The 20,535-nt window shown below is 38.1% G+C and overlaps 1 protein-coding gene across 3 annotated transcripts; it reads left to right on the top strand.

Annotated features, from left to right (window-relative positions):
* Nucleotides 1–486: 486 nt before the first annotated feature.
* On the top strand, nt 487–20,285 carry LOC136884867 (gastrula zinc finger protein XlCGF57.1). Of its 3 annotated transcripts, XM_068230079.1 has the most exons (7): nt 487–677; nt 990–1,119; nt 2,792–2,920; nt 3,386–3,517; nt 4,058–4,116; nt 16,185–16,402; nt 18,777–20,021. In XM_068230079.1, the coding sequence occupies exons 2-6, from the start codon at nt 1,054–1,056 to the stop codon at nt 16,369–16,371; spliced, it is 573 nt and encodes a 190-aa protein (XP_068086180.1). In that variant the 5' UTR covers nt 487–677; nt 990–1,053; the 3' UTR covers nt 16,372–16,402; nt 18,777–20,021. The 3 variants fall into 3 exon arrangements, with proteins under 3 accessions (XP_068086180.1, XP_067013260.2, XP_067013259.2); XM_067157159.2 differs by lacking the exon at nt 16,185–16,402 and having other exon boundaries at nt 19,908–20,285; XM_067157158.2 differs by lacking the exon at nt 16,185–16,402.
* The last annotated feature ends 250 nt before the right edge of the window (nt 20,286–20,535 follow it).

Here is a 20,535-nt window from a genome sequence, read left to right as displayed (position 1 = left end):
CCAAAGTCGCCCTGTGATAACCTCCTTTGATTCAAAGGATGAACCCACCATCTTCTGCGCCGTTGTCTATTTCGCCTTTTCAGATACACAGCTCCCAGGAGCAAAGCAAGAAGTGTATGCAGTAACATCAATTCTGCTAGCACGTTGTTGGATTCCATCGCCGTATTGAAATATAACAAAACTCCGAGATAAGAAATGTGTATAACAACCCGACTTTCCTGCTTGTGTACACGGCAGTGTTTTGATTGGCTGCGGTGTCTTCTTTACGTTACGTACATCCGTCCATTGTGAATACCACAAATTTTACGTTAATTTCACGGTTACGTTACGTCGTTAAGTTTACAGTTACGTTTGCATTGTGAATGGGGCTTAACTCTGTTAGAAACGCTAGACGCAATATTAAGTTTGATTTCGAAGTGGCAGGTTTGTTGTCCCTTTTCTCTCGTAACCGGAGTTATGGCTTTACGCGATTTAGTTTCACTCCGTTGATTCCTAAGATGATCTTGATTAAGAAATTGTGATTCCCTTCGCTTTACACTGCGTCTACAACTTCTAACATTCTGTCGATTGAGTTGGAGCCTGTCACTTGCCAGTCTTCTAAATCTCTACAAAAATCCAGGAAGTATCAAGGTCCTGGTATGTGACACTTTTTATGAGGTCTTGCAAGGGAGACCGCCGTAAGTATTTCACATCTTAATATTGTACATGTATGAACGCTAGCATTGTCTAGACACTTTTACAACACTCACTAATAATTTTTCTAACGGGGAGTGCGCAAATTGAAATGAATTAATGCCGTTTTTTGGCAGTCCTATTTTTTAAAGCCAACAACACATAGGGTGGTTGGGGTAGACACACACACACACACACACACACAAATAAATGTGTAATGTCAGACAGATAAAATACGTCGGGTTTGGACTGATGACCCATACCGTACAGCAATATTAATAATAACATACCATATCTTCTTCTGGCTCATGTTTCAGTGCGATATCAGTGGAAGTAATTTATAACACGAGCACCTTGTAAATACTTAATACATTGTATGAAATGGACCTGAAAGTAGAGATGAAAGTCGAACCAGTCTGGCTTGAAGAAACAACGTATACTTCACTTGTAAGTACCATTACATATGATAATAACCATCTTTGCTCTGTATTGACAAATTACAATTAAAATATAGGATTTTTATCAACATTATTCAGTGCACAATGTTGTTAACTCTAAAATTAACAGATGAATAATTTGAAAAAAAGACATGATTCGATCCTTCAGATCGTCATAATCATATAAAAATGTATAAAACAATTAAAATATCAAGACATTTGTGTAATGTTTCTTTTGAAAGTTATTTCCTCTCATTGGGATCTTCTTTTGTGGAAAATTGTGTATTTCACGTTGTTATTGTAAATATTGTTAAAAAGTTCTTAGTTTATGTAGATCTATATATAATTTTGTTGACTCTTACGTGTCTGTTGGTTTTATTGTAGTTAAAGGTTGAGTAGTTTCTTTTTTATGATAATAAATTCTGCACAAGATATTATCACATGAAACATTATTTCAAACCAGTCTTAAGACCTGTTTTTAGAGAAAGCAATCATGGAATTGACACAGACATAATTGCGGCTGGTGTTGGAAGATATGTAGGTGCCTTTAGAACATCACCAACCTTGTCCTGATGTCTGTGAGGAGTACCAGGTCCAAAGTGAAGATCCAGGTGTACTTTACCTGGGTGTTTATAGTGAAAAGAGGGTTCAGGCAAATCGATGCATGTTGAACCACTCTGTCTAATCTCTGTCTGGAGCACGTTATGCATTGAATAGCACTGAACCCATTGGGTGCTATTTGCAACAGAATCCTCCAGTACCTAGCCTTCACAGACAATGATCTCCTGCTTGGGTGAAGTGCGAACTACCTGCTTTGCAGCACATGGGTGAGGGATCATAATACCTGGGCTTGCAGATCTACAAGGACAAAACCAATTACATGGTGAACACCAGAGACAAAGCAATATTTCATGGCAAGATAGGCTTGGAAGATGCAAGTGACACCTACGAGAGAGTGTCAGATTTCAAGTACCTGAGAGTCCTTATGACTGAGGACAAGAAGGTCATTGAAGAGGTAAAGGTGAGGGCGGCAGCTGGAAACAGGTGTTACTGCCCCTTCCTGTAGATACTGAAGAATGCACTGCTCTCCATAAGATTAAGAATCACCATGAACCACGTTATAATCCATCCAGTGAGACATGGATGCTAAACAAGCATGACAGGAACTTTCTATGGCTGAGGGAGAGAAAGATCTAGAGGAAGATCTGCATGGTTTACAATTGAGGAGAGTGGTACAACAGAGCCGTCGAAGAATTCTACGCTCTGTACGATTACCTTGAGATAATCACAGAGGCCAAAAAGAGGAGACTTTTTTTTACCTTGGGCAAACACAAGGATGGACCAGGACTGAGCACAAATAATTCCTCGACCAATATCCTGGAGGCCAACGAAGATGCGGGAGACTAAGGACTAGCTGGCTGGACAACATCTCAAGAGATTTGGAGTTCTTAGGAGTCCAGAGCTGGAGAAGTAGAGCTCTGGACCAAAAGGAGTGGACAGGTGCTCTTGGGGGGACAAGGGCCCTTCATGGGCTGTAGTGCCAGGAGAGTGAGTGAGTGAGTGAGTGAGTGAGTGAGTGGTATGTGCTGTGGAGCTTATAACTTTTCCCACATGTTGTGGAGAGGTTGTATATTTTTAATTGTCTTTGAGTCTGTCCATTTTTTTTTTTTCCTTTCTTCCAGATGTCAAATCTTCAGCTTCCAAATGCTGATGATACATTAGCCGAGGTAAAGATTGAACCACATGTATTCGCTGATCAATCTGTAGAAGAGACTGGCGTAAGCATAGTCAAGGAAGAGTATGAAATAAAGGTGATTATTTGTCCCAGTAGTAGCCATAATAGTAGTAATAAAAATATTAATAGATAACAGTGTGGCGTAGGTGGTTGAGGCGCTGACTCTGACCTCATCTGGCAAGTTCATTCCTGGCTCAGTCTGGTGGTATTTGAAGGTGTTCAAATACATCAGCCTTGTTGTCGGTAGATTCGCTGGCATGTAAAAGAACTCCTGCGGGAGTAAATTCTGGCACATTGGCATCTCCAAAATCCGTAAATATAGTTAATGAGATGCAAAGCAAATAACATTTTTTTATTATAAAAATTTTAACATAGTTAATCAAAGTGTCTGCTAATTGGTAGATGGGTCTGTACAGTTCTTGTTCTTCCTATTATTATTACCCTTTCAATATTTCTGTTCTCTGGCAATTAACAATTGAATTATAGTGAGCAGATGCTGCATATTTTTAATTGTCTTCATTTTTTCTCCTTTTTTTTTAAGGTACCAAATCTGATGCTTCCACCTGCTGATGGTACGTTAGCTGAGGTGAAGAGTGAACCACCATGTGTATTTACCAATGAAGTTGTAGAACAGCCTGGTGTAATATTACTCAAAGAGGAATATGAAATCGAGGTGATTATTTTACTGCCTATAGTTACAAAGATTTTCTTCTCAAGACGCGGAGCAAAGTTCTCTGCGAAACATAAAGAGTTTCACATCGTTTTCTTGACACGGCATAAGCCCAGAAGCCCATATAATGTCCATATGACCTTGATATATCTATAATAATTTAGACAACATATTTGCTTTTGAACATCTCTAATGCACAGTTATTTCCACTTGATCATAATTTGTAAACGTTTATGTGCATATTGCCCATAATAATCTGGAACGAATAAGCTGAGTGGTTCATGGGATTATACTTTTAACAAACAAACAAACAAACAAACAAACAAACTTTCTCTCTTTACAATATTAGTGTAGATTTGTGCAAGGTGAGACTGAATATAATCAATAATATTTTTCCCACTGAATGTGTAGACACAAACACAGCATAAAGCATATTATTTTATCCACAGAATGTGAAGAAGGAAACAGGATGAAACACTCAACCATCTGGTAGATATATTACATGAGTAAGTGAATAGAGTAATATAATTTTTCTCTCTACAGGATGAGAAGAAAGAAACGTACAATGAAGCATTCAACCCTCTGGCAGATACAGATGACGAGTAAGTGAATATAATAAATTAAATACACTTCTTGTGTGTACAGTGACACTTTGTGTTCTTAATTGGCAAGATGTCTTCTGGCTTAGCACTTCCTGAATTTCAGGTCGCAATTTCCACTCAGTTAACTGTATACTGTGTGTAACAAAACTCATTGGCATACCTGCCAACCCTTCTGATTTACCCGGAAACTTTCCGTTTTTCAACTTGTCTTCTGATATTCCAATTTATTTTTACTTCTTCCTATTTTTGACCAATATAACCTCCAGTATGGCCAATAATTTTCCCCTAGGATGAATTCTTATGTGCTTGTGTAATTTACAAAACCTCATTTTTGAGCGTATTTATTTTATGCTTTATTTTGCGAGCGTTTCGTCCTTTGCCTACGTGTATCATGTTTCCCGCTCACCACAGCAGCGTGTGGGCTTTATACAGCTGGGGGTTTGGGACGGCAATCGTCCTGCAAGCAAGAGAGACTAGTGCGCGCTAACGACTCACTTAATCGGGACGAAAAAATGAGTTTCTTATTGTGTTGTTCGTACGTTGTTGACATTGTTTCTGTTTGTAGTTTCGTCAGAGTTGTAGGCCACTTGTGTTTTCTTGCATTTCTATGCTTTCCTCCTCTGTCAACATCATATGATAATATTGTATGGGACATAATGAATTGTTTTGTATGTGGAAGTTTCGCGTATTTAAGTGCATAATTTTAATGAGTTGAATGTTTTTAAGGGGGTCGTGTCAGTGCCAGTTTCTGGTATTTTCTCTTCTCGTTACAGCCAAAAAAATATAACAAACGTTATCTCCAAGTCATCAGACATATCTATAAATTTCTGTTCATTTTACCGTCTGGTAAAGGAAATTACCATATTTTCTCGCATAATTTACGCCCTTGCATAATTTTCACATCCCAATCTTTTTGGGCCCAAAGTGGAGGAAAGGAAATGTTCACATATTTGACGCACCCACAACTTCCAACATCCATCATGCAGCTCCGGATGCGTTTCGAAATAAAGATGTCAGCTACTCAAGTAGCAGCCTTCCTGTTCCGAAACTGGGCATTCCAAATACAGGCAATGTGTTGTTATTAGCTGGCAGGAAATCCCACTCCACTAGTTCAGTGAGAGAATCAGCCCAGAAGTGACTAGTGACACACTATTCCAGTCTGATACAAATATATTTTACGAGTGTTCCAGGTACGGGACATTCTGTGATCTCAAAATTGTTTGTTAGTCCACAGTATTCGAGTAATACTGCATCATACAATCTCGCGGTGGTCAGTTACGCCGAAACATACGGAAGTAGGGAAGCGGGCTGCTAGTATTCAGTGTCCAAATGCAACGTGCGCTACTGCAGTAACAGAAAAGTGCATTTCAAGCGACCAGCAAATCTCCGCAAAGCATTTTGCGGACCAAGAGGCAGTAAGTTTCAGCAAGTAGAGGAGGATCTTCCTAACACATTGCGGACCAGTCCCGAGAAAACTCGTGTTTGCCTAGCCGAGCGTTGCGGACCGGTCCCGAGTTATCTCTTGTTAGCAGCAGACCCAGCAGACTGAACTTTAGTGCTATCTTTTGAGATATACGGGAACTATTTGGAGGTCAAGGGTGATAGAACTCTGTTACGTATGGTTCTACACAATCGATAGTCGCATTTGTTTTCGAGTATTCTTCATATCGTAGATTTTCTTTGCATTTCTTGACAACATGTTTACAAAGTTCGTCGCGAATTATGTGCTGATACAGGCTCCGAATATTAAGTGATGCTGAGTATTTAGAGTTCGACGATGAAATATCCTCTAACGGAAATGTTTCAAGTGATGACGAGGCAAGGTGTGGAACGCACGTAGTGCAGAATGAGTCATATATTTGTGTTACGGGTGTAAATATTCTAAATATTGTAAATAATGCAGTGTTTTCTGACGACTGGGTTATGGACAACAATGAACCTAGGTTAGAGGATTTTGAAGGTGCTCCTGGTATAAAGGTATGGCCTAATGAATCTGGAAACATAGGACAAGTAGCAGGACTTATGTTTGGTGAGGAATTTTTTCAGTATGTAGCTGAAAAGACAAACTTACACTATGAGCAGAAATCACATTCTCATAACTTATCCCCTAAAACACTAAAGTGGACTAATGTCACTAGCAGGGAAATTAAAAAATTAATCCTCTGTGTATATTGATATGGCAGGTGAAGAAATCATGTCTGAAAGATTACTGGCCAACCGATCCCCTAATAAAAAGACCAATATTTCCGAAAACTATGAGCCAAAATAGATTTCAGGAAATACCCTCCATTTCAACAACTATTCAGGAAGGCCAATAGAAAAATACACAATAGTCCTTCAAAAGCTATTGAAGTTCTGACGGTTTATTTGTATGCATGCACTCCAGCTTAGAGGTAGTTAGAAAGTGGCCGGGAACAGGGCTGTGTATGGGGCGAACGGCACCCGGTCCGCAATGTGTTAAATATATGATTTTGTTACGCAACGTTGGATAAGCCGTTTGTCATAAAATGCTGTATTTTTAAGAATGAGAAATAGCTGCTGTACTTAGAATCAGTGTCTCATATTTGAAGGTTAGCCAAGGCTTGATTATTTATATGAAGAGAAATGGACTTCCTCTTCGATGAAGAACAACATTATGCCAAAAAGTGTTGAATGATTTCCACCATTTTCATCGCTTTGTGATTGAGAAGCGTAAAGTGAAGGAATATTTAATCTCCCAAATATGAACCGCAGGTCAGACTCCAGTCACTTTCCATATGCCATAGAGTCAAACAATCTATACAAAAGGAACCCATCGAGTGTTATCGTACGCACTACCGGAAGCGAATACAACGATGTACTGCATTGCTTGCTGTAACAGCTGTTGGCAGAGGGCTTGCACCTTACATTGTTCTGAAATGGAAAACAGTGCCTAAAGCAAAATGTCCACGAGTGATCTACGTTCTTATTCAAGGAAAAGAGTGGATGGTCACGTCACTCATACAAGATTGGATACAAACGGTTTGGGGTAATCTAGCAGGGTCCCTCCTTCAATGCCTGGCCCTTCTGGTGTTGGACAGTTTTCTTTTTTGCCGGTATGTCATTGTTATGACATTACATAAATTGTACTTGTATTAGTTCATGTTTATTTCACTTCAGGACGTATTGTCATCTCATAATGGAAAGTAGTGATGGGTCAAACTAGCTCTTTTGTGGGAGCTAGCTCATTCGCTCCCACTCCTAACTGAGAGTCGTTCAAAAGATTCGACTCTTGAGAGCGGGTAGGTTGGAGTGAGCCCAGGAAGACGGCGCTCTCTGCCTCCAGGTTCGTTTGTTCAATCGTTCTTCTGGTTTAGGGTAGACGGCTCTTTATGACTTCCGGTCGCTCTTCATGACGTCCAGCCGCTCTGTATGACTTCCGGGAACGAACAAGATAGCGCAAATAGTTTACACTTCCCACACCAGATGGCAACACAATGTCCAGTTTAGAACGCTACTCTTGAAATAAAACAAATGACTGGTAATATATGCACTACTGGCAACATTGGCAATTAATCTAACGATAAAGCTTTATATACAGTAACGAATAAATGTATCACAAATATACAGTATTAATGGATTACATCTAATATTACTTTATCTAAGTTCCATTCTTCTTAAAATGATGTCTTTCAAGACTGAATGCGCCGTAACAAGACATATTTTGAGATATTGGCACTACTTACACATTAATAAATAATTGTTAAAAAATGTAATGTGATGTAAGTTACTATAGTATATACTAAGGCATGAGTTATTTATTCATGAAAACCCAAAAAGTGTTATTTTACATTTTCTAGATTGCTCATGACTTCCGTTTTTATTTATAGGAACGAGATAGCGCATGATAGTTCACCTTTCGCACAACAGATGGGAACACAATGTCCAGTTTTGAACGCTACTCCTCTGGAAATAAAACAAATATATACACTGCTGCAACATTGGCCATTCATCCCATGTTAAACCTTTATATACAGTAACGAAGAAACATATCACAAATATACAATGTTAATGGATGACAGTTAATATTACTTTGCCTAAGTTCCATTTTTCTTAAAATGATGTCTTGCAAGATTGAATGCACCATGGGGGACATACGGTCAAGACATTGGCATTACTTACGTTCGATCCCGGCAGTCTATTAAGACGAGTCTCTATTCCTGTTCACGTAGTTTACATTTCACTAAATAGATGTCATCAGAATATCCTCTATCGACTGGAGCTACAGAAATCAGAAAGGTTTTCGCTCACGTTGGAACAACAGATTCTTTCATTAAATAATGCAGTGTAGGAAACATAACTGATTAAATGCGATCACAAATGCGATCAGCGCAAATGTACATATCACTATGTATAAAATCTCTTAGTACGGTACGCACATTATTTTTTTCATTTTTTCACGTACAGTATGTTACACTCTCTTATGTTTTTTTTTTCAAGAACGATTACACAGTAGGAGACGTATGTGTTCGATATATTAGCACTCCTTACAAGATTACACTATTTCTTCTTCTACCGCTTTTCCAACACTTGTGGGTTCGCGGCTGCAAACTGTTTCGCACATGTGGATTTGGCTCTGTTTTATGATAAATAATAATGTTATTGGCTTTACGTCCCACTAACTACTTTTATGGTTTTCGGAGATGCCGAGGTGCCAAAATTTAACCTCGCAGGAGTTCTTTTACATGACAGTAAATCTAACAACATGAGGCTAACGTATTTCAGCACTTTCAAATACCACCGGACTAAGCCAGGATCGAACCTGCCAAGTTGGGTTCAGTAGACCAGCACTTCAACCGTCTGAGTCACTCAGCCCGTCTGGCTCTGTTTTACGGCCGGATACCCTTCCTGACGCTAACCTTATGTGGAGAGATGTAATCAATATTGCATGTTTCTGTGCTGGTTGGTAGTGTGGTGTGTTGTCTGAATATGAAACTGTTAAAATTAGGATAAGAAGAAGCAAATGGTGTATCTTCGTTGAGTTGAATTGATATAAGAAACACGCTGGTGTTTAACAGTTGGAACACATAATTTAAAACAAAATTCATCCTCTGATCTACTTAGTAGCAACCGTGGCAAATATTACTGACTTTCAATAAGAAGAGAATCCATTTCAGTTCCAGATACATGCCGATTTTAAAAACTTCTTATCATTACAAACAATTTTTTAGACAATATTGTAAAATATACTACAATAATTTTAACATGTGCTTATACTTCCCATGCTAAATTTCTTAACTACTGTTTCAAATAATTTTTTTAAAATATCACAACATACCTCATCTCAATTTTTCATAAACAATAGTGTCATCATTCTTAATATAATTGTTTGTTTTAAGATTAACTAATGTGCTGATGATGCCCAATAAGAAGGGCGAAACATGTCCACAACTTTTCGATCTTTTATGATTATGTAACCACAAAACGTGGTACTGTAGGTATTGAATAGGTGAATAATAAGTTTATACTTTGTAAATTGAATGTAACAGTTGTTTCTTTTGTAAGTGACTCCCCTGTGGTTACTGTCGTTATTGTATTCAAGGGTGACTTGCAAATGGATTTATGATGTCCTGTGTTATTACAGACTCAACATTTCTGATCTTTCTTTCTACAGTCTTTCATTTTGTGGTTTTTGGCTAAACAGATGAAGCATCATCCATCTTTCCTTAATTTTATGATGCCCAATAAGAAGGGCGAAACATGTCCACAACTTTTCAATCTTTTATGATTATGTAACCACAGAACATGGTACTGTAGGTATTGAATAGGTGAATAATAAATGTATACTTTGTAAATTGAATGTAACAGTTGTTTCTTTCGTGACTCCCCTGTGGTTACTGTCGTTATTGTATTCAAGGGTGACTTGCAAATGGATTTATGATGTCCTTGTTATTACAGACTCGACATTTCTGATCTCTCTTTCTACAGTCTTTCATTTTGTGGTTTTTGCCTAAACAGATGAAGCATCATCCATCTTTCCTTAATTTTTCTGATCTGGCTGCAACTGAGACTATTTTATGGCGTTCATTACTCCAGTGGCCTCTTCTATCGCAAAAGGCGCATGTGATTGGCTTTGTTTTTGCTTCATCAATGTACGTTAGTTTAGGTGGATTATTTTGCTGTTCAGCATGCTTACTCTTTTTGTATTATTTCTTTCTTGTATTGACTGGTGTGTAGATTCATTGTTGTAGAGAGCTCTCCTCCTAAACTGTTACTGAACTCGTTCAACTTCTCTGATTTTTCTTTGCTGAGTACCCATTTGTCCAGGAAATTCAGCAGGGCATCCAAGTTACCATCATCGCCCTGCGTAGTGTACCAGGCAAATTTTGTTTCATCTGGAAAGACGTGTAAAATTTCTGCAGATAGAAAGGAACCAAGCATGCAGGCATCAAAGCCAAGTCCTTTAAGAGCTGCAGTATTCATCTGGCAACTGGTATATATGCTTCTCAACTTGGTAGTAGTTGGATCTGAATTTTTTCTCAAGGTACGGAAGAAATTGATATGTTCCTATTGCTGTAATTTAATGTTGTCGAAGCGTTCCTTCAGCTTCTGAAGTGCAATCTTGTAATTTTCCTCTGACATTTTCAGCCCACTGATGAGATATCTGGCTTCTCCTTCTACCAAGTTTCATAGATACAGATGTTTGTCAACTGGCATAATTGCCAAATTATTATGAATTGCTGATAAAATCTTGGCCAGTCTGAAAAGGTGCCAATGAAAGGTTTAATTTCAAGCTTAGGTAAGCGTGGTCTCACGATTGCAGACTGAAGAATAGTTGTGTCATTCTTTGCGTTTGATTGCTGCTGGGGGAAACCTAATTTCTTTGATCTTCTTGTTTGCTATTGCAATTAGTTTTCGACCTTCTATTTGACGGTTTTCACACTCTTCTGCATCCTGTTCGTTCGCATCATCTTCCATCAATGCCTGTATCCGTTTCTGAATTTCGCTCAAATCTAGTAGTATTTCATGTAATCTTTGCACTAATATTTCCATTTCGATGTCATCATATCCCTCTTCGATCGCTGTTCATAGTCTTTGAATAAGTCTAGTTTCTGACAATCTGGTTCCTGTTCGAATGCGTCTTTCAGTCTGTAAAATGTTTGCATTTGAAACTGTAAACTCAGCAGTAGGTGCATTAATATTCGTATTTTCGTTGTTTCACTGAACTGAATTATGCACGAATACCGTTAACGAACAATACACACACTTGTACATGGACATAACCATATTCCTGTCTTTAAAATATATCTGTAATGTAATTAGTATTTCACTGCAACCTGAAGTTACACTGCATTTGTAAACAGTCCGGGTTTCCGCATTATGTTTTTACGATGGTTAAATCTTAAGCGTTGGTTTCGTATAGTACTGATCCTGTTAACAAAGGCTTTACACACTTGTAATATTCACAGTTTTTGGGACGCACTTTGAAATGTACACTGATGTTTCGTAACACTTGAGTCTGTTCGTAATGTACATAATTATGTATGTTCCTTCAAATGTATATCCGTTGCTTAAGAAATTGAATGTAAGTAGAGATCTTACTTGCGTTAGCTGGTTTCTTGTTGATACGGGGATGTTGAGTGATGCTGCTTACTGTTTTCTGTCTGCGTCTTTCTTGCCACTGATCGTTCCACAAACGGGTTTCGGCACCATTATGTAATGTTTTACTTAATAAGAACACTGAAATGTCATAGGTTGCTGATTTATTTTTACAAAATAATCATAATCTGCTACAACATCATCAAAACATCACCATGACTACTATACTATTACTTTCATGGAATCCATATTAAGCAGATAGCAAAGAGTATATCAACGCCCATGGAGGCTTAAACTCCTTAGCTATGTAGCGAACAGGTACTGTCAATTAGATAATTCTCCACAAGAGTAGCCTTCTGTGGCCATACAGTAAGACTGCCTTCCAAAAGGCTGACCAATTACCTCTCTATCTTCTAGCAGAACAAGATCTGTACCACTTAACTGACAGAAACTTGATGTTAAAGAAGTGGGAATATCAGATCTTCAAGATAGATGGTTTGTACAATGTACTCTGAAGGAATTTCATGGATTTCAGGAAATGCCCTGGAAGAAAGGTCCCCCTGGACTGATGAAAGAAAGTAGTTACACCGGCAGAAAGTGCTCCAAGAGTGGGCGAAGATCAAAGCCCAACATTTGAAGAAGTGTGGTCCAATGTAGGCCCATTCAAACCAAGAAGAAGAAGAAGAAGGGATAATGGGAAAAAGGGTGGAAAGAAATTTAGAACAAGAGCAGTAAGGATTTCAATAAGTCAGGACCCTACATTCACCTATTATCACTCATGGATAAATGGTGGAATTATCGCAAAGATCTGGTGGTAGTATTTCTTGAACTAGAGAAATGATCTGAGGAAATCCTGGGAAGAAAAGGATGTGAAAGGGAATCAAGGGAAATAGTGAAAGCAATGTATAAGAATTGTTCCAGTTGTGGCCAGATTCTAGTGGAGAGAATAGATTGGTTTAGAAACCAAGCTGGACTAAGACAGAGAAGTGTGTTATCTCCACTTATGTTTATTCTGGTTATGGGTGAAATTCTGAAGGAAACAAAGGTAAAATGTGGAGGGGATATGAAAATATCGTTGTTTGAGGCTCTATAGTACAGAAGTGCAAATCCAACTAGAAGATTTCAATGAAAATATTGAGAAATGTGGTATGGAAATCAGTGTGCAGGAGAGCAGAACTGTGGTGATGACAAGAGGAAAAAGAGAAGGAAAAAGAATCGCTAACTATCAGTGAACAAAAGCTTGAGGTTGTTGATAATTCAAATATTTGGGAAGTGAAATAATGAAAGATGCATGGTTGGATAAGGAGATCAGCAGGAGGGTACAAGTGGGAAATACATTCTACCAGAATGTAAGGAACCTGATGTGGAACAGAGAAGTCTGTATGAAATGTGAAGAGATAATGTACAAGATCCACTATACCGCTATATTACTGTATGCATCAGAGACTTGGACTTTGACAACAAGAAATGAGAGTAAAATTCAGGTCAGCGAGATGAAGCTCCTCAGGAGTATGGTAGGGAAGGCAAGGAGAGACAGAGTAAGAAATGTTGAGGTCAGAAAAGATTTAGGGGTAGAAAAAGTGAATGATGGGACGGAGAAAAATGCAATGAGATGGTGTGGACATGTTATGTCGATGGAGGAGGGAAGGATACCAAAATAAGTGTTGGATGCTAAGAAAGAAGTAAAGAGGGTAAGAGGGAGGTCCAGAACAAGATGGATGGACTCTGTCAAGAACAGTATAAGAAAAAGAAAACTGGACTGGAATACAATTACTGAAGAAAAGTGATGAAAGGAGAGGCAACGGTGGAGAAGTGCCATCATCACCCCAACCTGGCAGAAGTTGGACAAGGGGAAATGAAAATGATGATGATGATGATGATGATCACTCTACAGTATCACATTTATCCCAGGCCTGAAATTGTTGTTTTTCATCCCTTGTTATTTCTAACACAGATAAGAATTGTGGCCACAGGAGGCCATTTGGGGAAAGTAGAGTTCTTGTACATCACAGGGCCATTTGCACCTTTGGGGAGCAAGGTGTGAGCTTCAGGAAAATTTAGTTTTGCTTGATTGATGACCTGCATGAATGCTGACTTATCCAGTGAGATTGTACTTCTATTTTGCTTTCCAGCTTATGTTAGAAATTGATTTTGTTTTGAGATGAACTGTGAAGTATAGTGAATATTTGCCGCATGACGGCCTACTTATAGACTTGGAACATAATTGTGTGAAGTTCATTACCATGGTACATGATAGCCTAGTTACATGTAGGAGAAAAGTCTTCAAACATGAAGGAAAGTTTCCATAGTTAGAAAAAATACTTTTGAAACAGTTTAACTAAACACATGCTGCGAACAACCCAGTAGAGTGAAATATAGCTCACGAGAAAGTATCTCACCTTGCTGGTCAAATGTACCTACTGACGATATTGCTGTTTTCACTGTGTGGAATGAGCATGGTCTACTTTACAAATTTGTGCAAGGAGAAGCGGTCACTGCTGAAGATATCTCCGTCTCAGCTACTGAAACACCATCATTATTGCTAGTCCAATGATTTCTTCATTGCTGATGAAATGGGACTCTCTTTTTAGCCTACTTCCAGGCAAGACTCTAGCATGTAGGGAGAGATGCTGCAGTGTGGGTGAAACACAAACATTAGGAGCTTGCCCTGCCATATAAAGACAACACCAATGTAAGGATGATGTTGTCCTTATTTGAAGAATTTTTGCATGCACACTGTGCCACAATGGGGTCCAAAATCTGCAAAGTATTACTGTTTATTGCGCAGCGTGCTGCACATCCTGTAAACATATTTACAAAGAATTTAAAGGTGGTATTTCTCCAGGAAAACTGCACGAGCCGGCTTGAGCCTCTTGATCCGAGTGTTATTCACTCTGTAAGTGTCAAGTACCAGACAATGTACCTATAAACAAGGTTGCCCAACATTGACATTGTTGGAATGTTGGGAATGGTGCTACGCATTTTACACTTTCTCAAATGTTTCTGGTACTCTGTTGATCAAACCACTTTAGCAGCTGTTTCCATATGGCAGGACATAACTGTCAGTAGTGTGGAGAATCATTTTGAAGGTGCTAACGAGCATGGAAAACTTCACTTCGGTTAAGTGTGGCAATAATATTGATGTTACATTCAGACAATCTGTAACATTTTTGATGACTATTTGAAGGAGACGAATAGATGGAAGGAGTAATATATCCGGCTCACCAACTGTAGCAAATGTATTAGAAGTGGGGGGAATAGTAAGAAGATATTTATGGTCTGTATATTAGTGTTATCATTTTGTACATATCATCATTCATCATTCTCTTTTCTCCTTGTCCTGCTCCTGGCAGGTTGGGTTGTTAATGGCACTTCTCCACTGTTACCTATCTTTTCACCACACCTCTTCAGTAACTGTATTCCAGTCCAGTCTTCTTTTTCTTATACTGTTTGCAACAGAGTCCATCCATCTTGCTCTGGGCCTCCTTCTTGCCCTCTAATACCTGTTTTGATATCCTTCCCTCTTCCATCCTCATAACCAGGGCCAGGATATTTTAAAAATTCATTTGCGCATATGCAAATGCATATTTTGAATGTTACCGCATATTTTGAGCGTTAGTGCATATACGGACATATTTTTCTCTTATGTGTGCTCGATTATCTAAGATTTCTGAACGAAATGAAAAAATCAATGAACTCTGTATGTTGTACATCCTTTGACAACATGAAAAGCCTTCCCTGATCAAGGAAAACGCTTTCACTGTCGCAATATAAGCAGGTAGACGGATGACACTTTTCATAATAGCTATTTCCTTCTTTCAGACATTACTCTTTCCTTCTCCTTACAGTAGTCTCCCGAGACTTGCTTAAACAGGTGCGTTCATCTGTTAACTTGCTCTTCGTCTGCTGCAGCGTTTCACCTGATAACACTGTAAAAATGCCTACATTTTTGCCAGAAGAATGTTCCGAGCTGTGAGAGCCAGTGTTCAAGTATTACCCATTTACGCCCGTCGACGTAGAACGATCATTTTCAGCATATAAATTAATTCTGGCCGACAGCAGAATGTTATTGACTCGTGAAAACATTGAAGAACTGTTGGAACTTACTGACATGCATCATTTTGCAAGGAATTAAAGATGTTTATCAATTTGACACTGAGTTAAAATTAAATAATGCATCTGGTAATTGTATTTTATTTTATTTTTAGTGCATATGAGCATGCATATTTTCGGAGTTTTTATTGCATATGAATCCGGGCCCTACTCATAACATATCCAAACTATACCAGTATATGTTTTGTCCATCCCATCACTAATTTTTTCTTCCCCTATCTCTTTTCTGACCTCCACATTTCTTACTTTGTCTCCTTGTCTTCCCTACCACACTCCTCAAGAACTTTACCTTACTCACCTGAATGTTACTCTCATTTCTTGCTGACAAGGTTCAAGTCTCTCATGCATATGTTCATATAGGGGTTTAGTCATGTATATTATCTCTTTACATTTCATAGGAACTTTTCTGTTCCACACCTGGTTCCTTACATGCTGGTAGAATGTACAAAGGAAAGTTTTGCAATAAGCAGAAATGGCTGGATGGACACACCTGTTATGGTGGGGGATGAAAAGAGGGGTGAAAGCCGGTCTGACAGACAGCAAGACGCAACCTTCACACCAGTTGTTACCAAGCACTGGGATTGAAAGTAAGTTAAGGTGTCACTGTGGTCCAAAGGTAAATATCACGCAATTATCCGCTACGATTTTGCTCGTGGATTAACTGTTGACCAGTGCCTGAAGGCTAGGGAAAGATTGTCCATATCGAACAACAGTTTTCTGCAGGTATAAAGAGTTCCAGAGGGGAAAGTGTAAGAAAGGGCCAGGAGCCCTGACTTTGCCACAGTAAAATCGCTTTAATAATAATAATTTTCTACAACTATAAGTAGCACATTAATGATGGGAAACACAGAATGTATCAGCATAGCACAGGAAATGTTCAAAAAGCCCTCACTTAGCATTGATACATGAATCAGCCCACCATCAGCACATCTGGGATTCAGTGTGACGGCCAAGTGAACCCAGTTCCAAGAATATGTCTTCTGTCAAAGAAATGGTTAGAGGGAGTATACCAGGGTATCCATTCTGTTAAGACAGCTAGTGATAAGATTCAATGACAATACAAAGGATCAATCTGCAGGATGTCAATCAATATTCAACCTTACTTTCATCCACCAATAAGAAAAAACCCATAAGTGTTGATTTTTAAACACACAAAATTGTTTTAATTGCCTACATGGCTGTGGGGCCCACACGAGTCTCTCCAGAATATCTGAAAATTATAGGAAGCACAAAATTATTTTGGGCTTATGCATGTATAAAGAAAGGCATCACATCGTAAAAGCACATGTCTAACACACCACACTAAGTGATGGAAAATACAAAAGGCATTGCCTTGAATTTGAACATGTGCTCACGTTCATGGATCTGTGATTGTCTGTGATAATTTTGCACTGTTGTGAAACTTGCATCCTCATACTGCCTAGACAGTGATTGTCAATCTCCTGGAGGAATAAGTATTTAGTATCTATTAAGAAGTGCATTAATTTTCTGATATTGAATGCAATCAACAAATGGATATCATGATATTAAATCAAGAAACTCTTGATTAATACCTCATTGGTGCTACTCGAAAACCAAACATAATAAGTTAATAAACCCTAAATTCAATGGTCACTGCAGATTTCTTTTGCAGAAAATCATAGCTGTGTTGCCCATGTGTAGCTGCTTTCATAAATGGCCATAACTTGAAAACGTAGCTTACTTTTTTTACTCACCCTCGTATATAGAAGGTAGAGTAATACTTCCTTGAGGAATTCCCCTGTTAATGATAACAGTATCAGATAATGCTTCACCTACTCTAATTCTCTGAGTTCTATTTTCTAGAAATATAGCTACTCATTCAGTCGCTCTTTTGTCTAGTTGTAGTAGTAGTAGTAGAGTAGTAGTATCTTTATTACTTTTCTCCAGATCTACAGTAAATTACCCAATTGATCTGTAAAATGAGAAAAAATAACAATGTCCAGCCTATAAGCCAGAATAAATTAAAATAAAATGAACAGCATACACTGTCATATGGCCCATGATCAACTCCTTATCGGGGATCTGATGGGCATGGCAATATGGCAACAGGATAAAAAACAATAAAATGGAGCAAAATAAAAAAAAAGAACATCAGCAAGCGGCACATGTAGTTTAAAAAACCGTGATATCTCTTCCGGCTGGGCTCGCAACATAGCATATTCCAGACCACAGACTGACCTCACTGCTGACCTACTCATTTTGCAAACCCAGCTTTAGCATTATGCCACCTGTGATGTTGATGTGCCAGAATCTCCTCACTTAGCGTTTTAATATGAACTACTTCCTAATTACCAAATGCCATTACCTGACTAGCTCACCAAAATAATCTTTTCTCGTTCCAACCTTTAATTCCGCATAGCATTCTTCACCCAAAATTACCTTCACACTTTCCTTACACGTCAATCAACATTTTATAATTTAAAATCCAAACAAACTCCACATTTTCAAATTCTCATCCATCTCCTCAAATAATCAGTCCTCCAATTGTCTTAACTACAATTACCAGAGCAACTTTACATACCACCACATCTGCCTCTTAATCATAATCACTCTTACCTTCACTTGTAATTCAAATATGCTCACAATCAAATACCACACTTAAATTCTGCCATCACGTGTAATCACTCTTAGCGAACTTCATTCAAAAATTATCATCAAACTTTCCAATCTCGTATCCATCCTAATCAAACTCTTATCCTTCAACTAATCACTCTTTTAAAACCTTAATTATACTCAATTCATTAATCATTTCAATTACAGTACACTCTATCCTAACTCAGATGTAGCCACAATCAAACTCCATATTAAATTCACTAATCATTACAAAATCATGCAAAATAAATTTACTATTTCCCCTCATCTTGGACCAAAATGAAGAAGTGATACTAAGGTGATTAGAAAAACTGCACAAATCTGAACTGGATTCTGTTTTCTATTGCTCCTGAAAAATATTATTATTTGTGTTTCAGTGTGGAACACCCTGCAGAAATGACTGAAGGGATGTTACATTCGTGTGTCCATTGCTGCAAGGCATTCCAAAAGAAAAGTGCTTTGACCTGCCATTTGTTGGGGCACACAGAAGAGAAGCTTCATATTTGTACAATATGTAATCGTAAGTTTGCTCTGAAAGAAAATCTTCAGAAACACCTGGTAACTCACTCTGATACAACGCCGTTCATGTGCTCAATTTGTGGAAAAGCGTTTAAAAGATACAAGTACTTGAAGACCCATCTTTATACACACGCTGAGAGCCAACCTTTTAAATGTTCAATTTGTGGACGTGCCTATAAAAGCGCCGTAGATCTAAGGCGACACAACACTATACATAGCGATAGTAAGCCATTCTCCTGTTCAATATGTGGAAATTCCTTCAGAAGATCGTCTGATATGAGACGGCATCAGAAGACTCATGATGAAGCCAAATGTTACTCTTGTTCAATTTGTGGATGTTCTTTTAAGTTTGGTGGAAATCTAAAGAGACACCAGTATGTGCATACCAAGAAGAGGCCGTTTTCCTGTTTAATATGTGGTTATAGTTTTAAAACTGAGAGAGACTTGAAGATGCATAAGACCACACACAGTGATGTCAGACAATTTAAATGTTCAATGTGTGGAAATTCTTTTAGAAGGCCATCCGATCTTGTCAGACATAAGAAGAACACACACTCTGAACGGTCTATTTCTTGTTCGATTTGTGAAAAAGAATTTAAGAATGAGCGTACATACAAAGCTCATATTGTGACGCATACTAGATAGATATTGTATCTTTATAGTACTTGATTCAATGTGGGTCCAGTTTTGTCTAATATTGTTTGGTGGTTCTAGTACCTTTATCCTGTAGCACGTGGAACAAGGCATCTAGAAATCAGATTTATTTTCCAAAACATTACAATACATACTGCATGATGGTTTGTACAATAATGGTACAGGAGAATTATGTCAGCCAGCTTGGCTTGTATTGGCTGCTAGTGAAGAGCAGTAAGTGAAGTTCATGTAGTTCAATTTGTGGGACATAGCAGAGCATTTGCTTTGTTATATTATAGTTTGATCACTGAAACCCAGTGTATGTTATTACTACTACTTGTTTTTTAATCTGTCAGGATCATGCAGATTGAACTTCATGCAGTATTTGAACAACAAGGAAAAAAAAGCCGTACTTGCTATGTAAAACAAATGTTTCAGTTTTCACATGCATCCCACTGATAATATTGTTACTCCCATTGTTAAAATGGAATGTCTCATGTTACAGTTGCCAAATTGAAATATAAAACTAGATGATGCCTTGCTTATTGTGAAATTGTTGGACATGTTATTGGTTCGATATGAGGGATGATGCATGGCCTTTTGTGCAGTGAAATCAAGCATTTACTGTCGGCACAGAAAGTATGTGTGGTCGAGTTGAAATGCTAATAAAATTTGAACCACTCCACCAATCTAAAATGCAATCACATCTTCGTAAATCTTGTTTTATTCTGCATTCTTTGGTGGTATGTTTTGTGTACTTTTATTATGTTTCTTGTAAAAGTTATATTAGGTGGAATGAAAAAGTTCTTTATTATCTTGCCTGTTTTTTGTAAACAAATGTTTAGAACCATTATATTAAAACACACTGTCTGATATTCATGAAATTTAGATGGATTATGGAATGGAATATTATAAACACATTTATGAAGTTTACAAACTTTGGCAAACAAGTTGTGATTGTTTTTGTAAAAGGCTGCCTGTTTG

The sequence above is a fragment of the Anabrus simplex genome, chromosome 13, assembly GCF_040414725.1.
Source record: "Anabrus simplex isolate iqAnaSimp1 chromosome 13, ASM4041472v1, whole genome shotgun sequence".
Lineage (NCBI taxonomy): Eukaryota > Metazoa > Arthropoda > Insecta > Orthoptera > Tettigoniidae > Anabrus > Anabrus simplex.
Note: the sequence above shows the minus strand (reverse complement) of the source record. Positions and strands in the feature narration are given on the sequence as shown.